This window comes from Larimichthys crocea, chromosome XXI, assembly GCF_000972845.2.
Source record: "Larimichthys crocea isolate SSNF chromosome XXI, L_crocea_2.0, whole genome shotgun sequence".
Classification (NCBI taxonomy): Eukaryota; Metazoa; Chordata; class Actinopteri; family Sciaenidae; genus Larimichthys; species Larimichthys crocea.
This window is the reverse complement of record NC_040031.1, coordinates 14,632,191-14,642,817: the sequence shown is the minus strand read 5'-3', so window position 1 is coordinate 14,642,817 and position 10,627 is coordinate 14,632,191. Positions and strand designations below refer to the sequence as shown.

Sequence of the window (10,627 nt, the reverse complement as noted above, 5' to 3'; positions counted from 1 at the left end):
TGGACCAACAATGGACAGTTTGTTCTGTGTCCTTCGAATGTGAGTCGTTTCTGACGAGGAGAACGGGTTTATCTGAAAGATTTCGCAAGAAGGATACGTTTTTTTTATACCAAAACAAAAGGCCTGTGTTTTCTTTCATCTCCGTTTGACTTGTGAGTCAGTGGCATCATGAAAGCAGAGTGATATCTAAATAATATCCGGTGTTTAATCAGACAAAAGAGACGACTGTGCAGCTCCTTGTCCAGTTTGGCTTGGAAACAAATAGTGCCAGAGGAGGGAATCATAAGGACATTAATAAGAAATAGTGCCTGTGTTGTAAGTTTAATAGACCTTCCATATAATATACATAATATTTAATGCTAACACTTTGTAAACATTTCTAAATCAAGTATTTCATAATTCCAGTTAACTGGTTATATTCCAAATCACAAAATAGCCAAATTTTCTTCCTTTTCTACATTTCTTGTCTATCTATTAGAACGACAGGATCTGTCACCAAAGCAGGCCGCCTCTGTTATCAATCCCATATAGCCGTCTCTTTTTTTTTCTACTGATAAAAACAACAGATAACAAAGGACTGTCGGCGTGCCAGCTGTAATAAATGTTCACCTGTCAGGAGAAACCCATGTTAAAGTCTGAATACAAGACAAAACCCGGGAACAATAGAAAAGTACAAAAGATTACTATGAAGGAGTGACCTTCGAGTAGATTTTGCAGTGTGGGAAGCAGCTGCAGAGATTCCTACATGATTATTCCCTGTGCGTCTGAATAACGTGTGATGTTACAGACCTTTTGAAGAAGCATGACAATCATTTAAAGTCTACCTCAACACTTCCAAGATGTTCAAATCTTAAAAGGGTTTAAATCAACTTTAAATCAAAAGTTCAGTTTTATTCATGTCAAAAATGTAACAAATCTTATGAACCTTTAAAAGGATATAAACGCATATTAGTGATCCACTATTAATTAAATACAATATGTCAGCACAACAGATATGTCCGTCTCATATTCTTCCTTCATTAAACCTAATTATTATATTAAAGTTACACTTAAATCATGAGTTCTAATAATATAAAAGGTCTCTTCTCGTTTATTTCTGAAAAACTAAATGATACAATGTCACATTATTTAAAAGCATTTATATTGAAATATGAGTGTCCGTCTATACGATGAGTTTATGTGCCAGAAATCTTAAGTACCTAAAGGGATAGTTCAGGTGTGTAGAAGTGGAGTTGTCTGAGGTTAGTAGGACAGTGGTCAGTGCACTTCCAGCTTAGAGAAACAGACAGGGCACAGAAGTAGAGCTATGCACTGCTGTGTGTACGTTTTGTTATGAATATTTTCACTTTATCTTACAGCTTTTTTCTTTGACACTAATCGTAGAAGTTCAGTATTCCTACACACGACTGCAGCACACACTGCATTACGCTACAGATCAGCTGCTTAGATCGGAGTTAGAGCCAGCAAAACACAGCATGCATGAACAATCTGCATACTGTACATATAAACGTCTTATTCTATGGTACAAGAACATAATGATTCTCATGTTCAGGTTCATGAAAACAGTTATTTTAGCTCACTAAATCTGACACAGTAGACCTTTAAACAGATAATGTTTGTAATGTTTTTTCTCTGCTTCTGTGCTGGGATCCCTGTCTGCCTGTACAAACTGGGGTTGCACTGACTGCCGTCTACTGTAGGTAACACACTGATTGTGAATAAATACCTCATACAACCTCATTATATCCAAACTATCCCTGTAAGACCTAACAAACCAAAAAAAGGACATCTCAATGTTGATCTACACAACAGGATGTTTACTAAACCATATAAATTACAGATGAAACATTGCATAACATTTTTAAAATGCATAATGGTCTTCGTACCCATTTCAACAAAATGAACACACAAAAGTATCCCAACATCTGCTATTTGAAAATATATGCTATCTCGGAATAACAGTGATTGTAGCTCCAGTAAAGAAAAGAATGATTGCAGAGAGAAAACAGTATAAAGGTGCATAAAACTTTATCTTTGCTCTGGCCTCCAGTCAGTCTCTGATCAGTGGATAATGAACATCCAGGCCGTCTGTCCTGTTATCTTGTCACCTGAACAGTCTGTTCCAGAAGGAGACGAAGGTGGTGGAGTTAAAGGCACCGATGAATATGAGCAGCAGAAGGTAGAGACTCATCATGATGGCAAAATGGTGTCTGAGCAGCCAGGAGGTGCTGCGGGAATGTCTGAAGAATAAAGAAGAAACATACATACATGATCTTTAGGGAATTATCATCACCACTGATCACATCAAACGCTCCTTTGTGTTTAAAATGACATTCATATTGTTGAGTAAAGAAGAAAATTCCACGTAGTGATCCAAACATGCAGAGCGGTTGTTACAAGGTTGCCACTCCTGTTTGCTTAGAGTACATTTAAAGTTTTGAGTTCTGGTCAGCAGCACTAACCCGTTTTCTTATAGTGAATGACATCCTGTTACATGTTCAGTGTTTAACCTACACTAGGAGTAGAAACTAGAGTAAAGAGGCTGGTATCATCAGAAAATAAATGAATCAGTAAAATAAAATAAGTAAATAAAAAAGTTGCATGGCCATTTTCAAAAGGGGCCCCGTTCCCCTCATCTCACGATATCTGAATGAAAATTGGGTTTACATGTACCCATGAGTCTCCTCTTTACAGACATGTCCGCTTTATTTTAATCCCATTCTGCGTTCAGTATACTCGATCGGTGTTCTCAAAAATGTATTTGGATATTTCTTGGAGTCCCTAAACAGCATAAATTAGATATGACTGCCTTACTGTATTCACGTGTTATGATGTTTGTACCCATACAAGCTATTTCATTGTAGCAAGACTGCTTAAAAAACAAAACATTTTTGACCTCACTGTATAAATTCACGTACTGTGACCTCGAAGATGATCACAGTCTCATGAAACTTTACAAGCATGAAAAGGCGTATTAGTATTTACATCCTTTACTCGCAGAGTTACGTTTGACTCGGGAGATTCTTACCTGGACAGGTGCCTCCTCTGAGAGTAAACAAGCAGGTACTTGACACGCAAAAGCTGATTGTTGGTGACTATAAAGTACTTCTGCGGTACTTCCCCTCCCTCGCTGTTCTTTGCTCTTGAGCGCTGACGGTCAATGATTTCAGAATCTGAAATTGGGAATAAGTGGCTCGTTTTACTACGAAGCACTGATTTGTGTTATTCTGTGTGTGCGGTGAGTCGCGTGGTTAACGCACCTTTTTTCTTCACCTGGCACTTAACATCTGGGTGATCAATGACTTCACACAAGGCAACACAGCTGAGCAGTGGACCCAGTAGACTTTCTCGCCAGCCGCTGCTGTGGGGGCTGTAGAGGACAGCCATGCTGAGGTCACTGGTGAGGTAGGTCCCCTCTCCAAACACTGAGTTCTGCACACAAACATGTAGAAATAAAAGAATACCTCAGATTTCCACTCCATCCTTGAGAAATCTCTGCACTACAACACTTGACAGCTCCATGAAATCTTGTTTATTATATAACATAAACAGCAGAGACTGTAGTAACCTTGTTGAGGTGACAGTGTAGTCCATTGTGAATAATAGAGTGAAAGTTTTCCAGGCGGCTCCCGTGGAATGCGTAGAAGACGTCTCTGCCTGCCCTCGTCTTCTCGAACCTGGCGTTCATCTGATCACAGTACTCGAGCTCAAACAGGAAGTCTGGCACAGGCGCAGAGATCCCTTCGTTTTCTGTCAGGTTACAGAGCTTGGCGTACTGGTAGACAACAGAGAAACACTGTAAACAAAGATCCACTTTCCCACTTTATTTTTATTTTATAAGATGCGAGTGGAAGGAAAAAAAAAAGACACTGTGCTTTATGTTTTTAGACTCGTGGTCATGCACCTCATCTTTCTGTAGTGTCTTCACAGCAAAACTCTTTGAAGAGAGAATCCAGTGTGTGAGAGCCAGATGATGATCTCCCTCTCTGGGTCGGAGTCTTACCAACTCTCTCACACCAGGCAAAGACTTCACGTCTGCCAACTAGAGAAGAAAACACACTTAATTTGATCATATTGTCACAACAGAAGTAAGCAGTTTTTGACTTGTTAGAGGTGTGCTCATTGCAAATGCCCTTAAATGATAAAATACCACATAACACACATGAATCTCTGAACTTATAAGATCTCAAACCTTTGAATCTTCATTTGTGATGTTTTTATTGTAAACAAATTAATGTACTTTCAGTGTTTCTCACCAAAATTCATTGTTTCTATATTTAAAATATTTACAAAGCTATTTTAATGTTTTGAATCTCCATGTTGTCTTTTTTATTGACACACTGTTACCTCTAGCAGCACATTACTGCCACCAAGTGTATGTAGCGTAACATATATGCCACACTAGAGGGTGTAAAAAACGCTTTTGACTGTCACTATATCTTACCAGCTCCTCAAAGTCCTTATTGTCACCGCTTATGTATCGCGGAGGGAAAGGTCTGAGCAAAGAGTCTCTCTTGTAGTTCTGCACAGCGGCGACAAACAGGCTGCAGCGGAGGTCTGCTGCTACCGGGTCTCTGTGCAGACAGGAGCACACCAGCTCTCTGACCGCCTCAGGTGGGAGCGGTGGCTGCATTCCCAGCACTGCAGACGGAGAGGTGATAAGATAGCAGAGAGGTGAGCACAGCCAAAAAAATGAAGTTAGCTGATAACAGCACAATAAACACCTCATGACAAAATATATTAAGGTTAAAAACTGGAATATGTTCCCCCTAATGATTATTTTTGTTATATTTTCCAGTGTGTAGGATTTAGTGGCACCTAGCAGTGAAGTTGCAGATTGCAACAAAATAAATTCTCTAGGACTCTCGTAGGTGTGAATGTGAGAGGGAATGGTTGTCTCTCTCTGTGTGCCCTGTAATGAGCTTGTGACTTGTCCAGGGTGTATCCCGCCTCTCGTCCAAGATGAGGATAAGCAGTTACAGATAATGGATGGATTATCACTTGGTCTTTAAAATACACGCGTAGAAATAAAAACCCATCATAGTCCAAAATTTCCAAATCATCTTCTCTTACTTTGAAGGTAGTTTATTATAATATTTACATTTATATTTTACTGATGCACCATCAAATATAAGATTGTTTTTGGGGTGAAGTGCTATCAAAATTCAAACCTGGCTCAAATCTTTTGTGCAGACTAGAATTTCACTAATTCCCAGGCTGAGAGAGAGAGAGAGCAAACAGAATTTAATTTAATACCACTGACATATTTTATTTTGAGTGTAATATGTATGTATAACGTAGATAGATAGATCGATAGATAGATAGATAGATAGATAGATAGATAGATAGATAGATAGATAGATAGATACTTTTAGTAAGCTGATTTCTTTCCGTGTGCTTTATGTCTTAGATGCAGACAAAAGGTCTTTAAGGGTAAATAATAATAAATAAATAAAAAAACACACTCCCTGCATGCCTGTATAAAACTTATGATCTAATTATACAGATTTTTCCACAAAGACACAAGCTCAGCAAGATACTCGATGATGATACAGTGATACATGCATGATTATTTAAGCCTCCCCACACACACCAATAACTATTTATACTGTCGTACTGTACGTATCATGTCAAGTCAACTTTATTGTCAATGCTGCTATATGTAATTTAGTTTCCCTCTTATCCCAAACAGCATAAACATGAAATATAAAATATAAGCAAAAGATGTAAAAAAAATATAAGATAAAAATATACAAATCTAAAAGCTAAAAGACATGGCACAGTGTAAACTGAGTTATTAGTATAATATAACAGTATAAGTATGGTAATATGGCAGTATGGACAGGATTTACAGTATATATGCACAATCAAAAATGAAATATGTAAACAGTTACATGTATCATGTATATGCAGTTATCATATGCCAGCATTTATACTGCACATTCATGCTGCTAATGCTGTATATATCCCATTTATACCTGCACAATACTCATATATCCTGCACATACTCCTGCACAGATGCTAAACTGCATTTTCTGTCGTCTTACATTGTGCAATGACAATAAAGTCGGCTCTGATCTGATCTAATGTTTGTGACTGATTGCCTCTTGGTAACATGAAACACAGTCCGGAGACATTTCCTGATTGAGCAGCTCAGGTAACTAGCTCAGGTTAGCCTCTTCTACTAATTTAGCCGCAGCCAAGTTGCTTCAAACGTCCTAGTGTAACTTTTATGGTCGACGCAGAGACAACAGCTGACACTTGGACGCATAAAGCCCCTCATACTACACTAAACTAGTCCTTGTAGTTGGTTAACTAGTCCCTGTTAACTAGCACAGGGAAGCAACGTCAGCTAACATTAGCTGAGCTACAACAAGTGAATATATCTGTCGTTACCGGTGACAAATACAGCGCCATCACACTGATGTGAGATCCTGAGGGGGTCAGGAGGACACACCTGTGGCGCACAGACCTGTATCTGCTCACACACAGCTAGTTTTAAGTGATTATTCGTCGTTACCTTCAGTCTCGCTCAACTCATAGCACTGCAGGAACAACTAACGCTAGCTGTGGAGGAGCTGCTGCTGCGTTCAGGGGCTGTTAAAAAAAACGGAGACTCTCGTGTATGGACGACAAATGCGTAAACATTATCAGATATATTAGCGAGTGGACAGGTATAGGAGATCGTGTCAGTGATTGTATACAGGGGAAGGATCGATAGGTGTTTGGTGTGCATTTTTTATCTTCATTCTACTACTGAAACAACAATGTTGGGAAATTTACGAGGAGCCGTGAACGCCGCTGCCCAGAGCAGAAAATATTTAAAAGATTTTCTGCCTCACAGAAAGTGTAAAAAAACAAACCAAGAGAGCATTATAGAGAAAGAAAGAAGGCACAAACATGCATACATGCATCACTGTGTCATCATCAAATACATTGATAAGGTTGTGTCTTTGTGGCACCACTTTTTCTTGCACCCCAAGACAAAAAGCACAGGGAAAGCAATCAGCTTGTTACAGAGTGTGTTATACATCCTATTAGTATTATTACAGTCCAGTCAAAATAAAATGTGCCAATGGTTTTAAAGTGTAACTAAACCACCACATTATGTTAGCTCTCTTTCTCTCTCAGCTTGGGAATCAGTGAAATGTATTCATCTGATGATGATGACCTAAAAACTACTAAACTATTATCAGCTTGCTAAAATAATTTCCCTTCAGGGATCAATAAAGTACTCTATCTATCTATCTATCTATCTATCTATCTATCTATCTATCTATCTATCTATCTATCTATCTATCTATCTATATAAAACATGTCAGTGGTATTAAAATGTAACTAAACCCCCAAATTCTGTTTGCTCTCTCTCTCTCTCAGCCTGGAAATTAGTGAAATTCTAGTTTGCACAAAAGATTTGATCCAGGTTTGAATTTTGACAGCACTTCACCCTAATTATCTTAGATCCGATGGCATGTCAGTTTAGATTTGGATTTTAAAACTCAAGCAAGCATCAGCAAAATAAGATGTTTTAAAGCCTACAAAGCTACAATGGCTATTACCTACATTCAGAAAAAGGCCTCGATAAGTCAAACTTATTGTCACCTCACATACTGTATACCTGCACAGACAAATCAACTCAAACCTTCAAGGGGACAGGAACGGCGAGGGGGAAGTAGAAGAGTGCTAACGGCAGGGGGGGCCTAGCTGGGGTGGAAGGTGAGGGAAGGACAGAAAAGACAAAAGTGAGAAATGCTGTTACACCCAGACAGAAGCGGTAACGGCGGAACCCACCCGCAAAGCCGGGGACGAAGGGCAAAAGGAGACACCACCCTGGGACAAGTCGCCGGGGCCCCTCAGCACAAGGGCAAACAACACCAGCTAGAAGCACATTACGTGCCAACAAGTGTAATGTAGCAGTAACCGTACGCATACCATATGCAAACACTAAGAAGGGGATAAAAAAAAAACACCCATTTCCCGGTCGCAGCTTTTTCGGTGTTTGACGGTCCGTGATAAGCTATTGAGCCCCCATCAGCTTCCTTCCACAAGTCCCTGATTGTCGTCCTCCCACAGCATTGCGTCCACAAACCAAACTAACACGAGAAGCATAACACCTCTCTATTTGTGGGTGCAGCTTAGAGTATCAGCAGGGGAGGAGAAATAGTCTCGAGGGCAACGAAGCTCTTCCTCATCTCATTAGTCAAAAGCCTGTCACCATTTTCTCTCGCACGCAAGACGTGCGCGACCTAGAGGTACAGGGGCCAGCCATCTAATAAATTCCACTTACAAAAAAACAAAAACAATAAAGATACTGCAAAGTACCCCGGACGAAAAGGCAACAAGTCCTGTGCCATCTAGCTATACCCGGTTTCTCTCAAATAGTGAACTTGACATGCTAGGAAAGCACTAGACTCAGTTCACCCAACACATGCTAGGGGTAGGGCCCCACAGCCCACATACTCTTGTGTCAACTCTGCATCGATTGCCCTCTGAACTAACTGCCTTCACTGCCACCTTGCGACCGTCCAACTCCTCAACTTCACCTGACCCTTCCCACCCCCAACGCAGCCTCATCAATGGTCTTGCAGCAAGCAGGGGCAATCGCTTGCTACGTTCCACTTTTTTCCTGCTTCACTTGCCACTTTTTTTAACTTCCACCAAACGCTTCCCCATTCAACCACAAATTCTTTTCCCAGCTCCCTGGCCCCGTCGGTGCTTTCCCGCATCTACTAAAAAACGCAATCGTAACGTCTTTCAGTCCCTTCTTTCCCAACTTTGCACTGATTGCACTTGCAAACAGGAACTAAGCGGGAACACGGTTAGAGAGGCTAACGTGGACGCTAAGAGAGAACTTCACCACACAAACGAACGTCTAGAGACTAGGTGAGCACAGCCAAAAAAAAATGAGGTTAGCTGAAACACACAATAAAAAACCAAACAAAAAAACAAAACCCTCAATGTGATGACAAAAAATATATTAAAGGTTAAAACTCGGAATAATGTTCCGTTCCGTTCCCATGGTTCCGGGTCCCTTTCCTTCCCCCCCCTGTTAACATGTTCCCCCTAATGATAATTTTTGTTATATTTAAAAGGTTCAGTGTGTAGGATTTAGTGGCACCTAGCAGTGAATTGCAGATTGCAACAAAATAAATACTCCGTACTCTGTTTGTGATGTGAGAGGGAATGGTTGTCCTCGCTGTGTGCCCTGTGATGAGCCTGCGACTTGTCCAGGGGTAATCCTGCCTCTCGTCCAAAAGATGAGTTAAGCAGTTACAAGATATGGATGGATTACGTTTGATCTTGGTAAAATACACACAGTTATAGAAATAAGAAAATACCCATACATAAGAAAAACCCATCATAGTCCAAAATTTCCAAATCATCTTCTCTTACTTTGAAGGTAGTTTATATAATATTTACATTTATATTTTACTGATGCACCATCAAATATAGATTATTTTTGGGGTGAAGTGCTGTCAAAATTCAAACCTGGTCAAATCTTTTTGTGCAGACTAGAATTTCACTAATTCCCAGGCTGAGAGAGAGAGAGAAACAGAATTTAATTTAATACCACTGACATATTTATTTTGACTGTAAATGTATGTATAAATAACGATAGAATAGATAGATAGATAGATAGAGATGATAGATAGATAGATAGTAGATAGACAGATAGATAGATAGATTCTTTGAGTAAGCTGGATTTCTTCCATAATACAATAATAAATTTAAAAAAACACCACTCCCTGCATGCCTGTATAAAACTTATGATCTAATTATACAGATTTTTCCACAAAGACACAAGCTCAGCAAGATACTCGATGATGATACAGTGACACGCATGATTATTTAAGCCTCCCCACACACACCAATAACATTATACGTCGTACTGTACGTATCATGTCAAGTCACTTTATTGTCAATGCTGCTATAGCACAGACATCATAGCAACAGTATAAACATGAAATAATAAAATATAAGCAAAAGATGTAAAAAAATATAAGATAAAAATATACAATCTAAAAGCTAAAAGACATCGTGTGACAATATGGCACAGTGTAAACTGGAGTTATTAGTAATATGGTAATATGGCAGTATGGACAGGATTTACAGTATATAGGCAAAATCAAAAATGAAATATGTAAACAGTTACATGTATCATGTATATACAGTATCATATGCCAGCATTTATACTGCACATTCATGCTGCTAATGCTGTATATATCCATTTATACCTGCACTATACCTGCACTTATGCTTAGATGCTAAACTTGCGTCTTACATTGTGCAATGACAAAAGTCGGCTCTGATCTGATCTAATGTTTGTGACTGATTGCCTCTTGGTAACTGAAACACAGTCCGGAGACATTTCCGATTGAGCAGTCAGGTAATAGCTCAGGTTAGCCTCTTCTATAATTTAGCCGCAGCCAAGTTGCTTTAAACGTCCTAGTGTAACTTTTATGGTCGACGCAGAAACAATAGCTGACACTTGGACACATAAAGCCCCTCATACTACACTAAACTAGTCCTTGTGTTTGGTTAACTAGTCCCTGTTAACTAGCAAGGGAAGCGACGTCAGCTAACATTAGCTGAGCTACAACAAGTGAATATACTGTCGTTACCGGTG

General features: G+C 39.4%; 1 protein-coding gene across 1 annotated transcript; it reads right to left on the bottom strand.

Annotated features, from left to right (window-relative positions):
- Positions 1-308: 308 nt before the first annotated feature.
- Positions 309-6,605, bottom strand: parp16 (poly (ADP-ribose) polymerase family, member 16). Its single transcript, XM_010757243.3, has 7 exons — positions 6,521-6,605; positions 4,445-4,641; positions 3,905-4,042; positions 3,569-3,775; positions 3,261-3,432; positions 3,029-3,173; positions 309-2,240 (listed from the first exon to the last, which is right to left on the bottom strand). The coding sequence occupies exons 2-7, from the start codon at positions 4,631-4,633 to the stop codon at positions 2,105-2,107; spliced, it is 987 nt and encodes a 328-aa protein (XP_010755545.1). The 5' UTR covers positions 4,634-4,641; positions 6,521-6,605; the 3' UTR covers positions 309-2,104.
- Between the last annotated feature and the right edge of the window lie 4,022 nt (positions 6,606-10,627).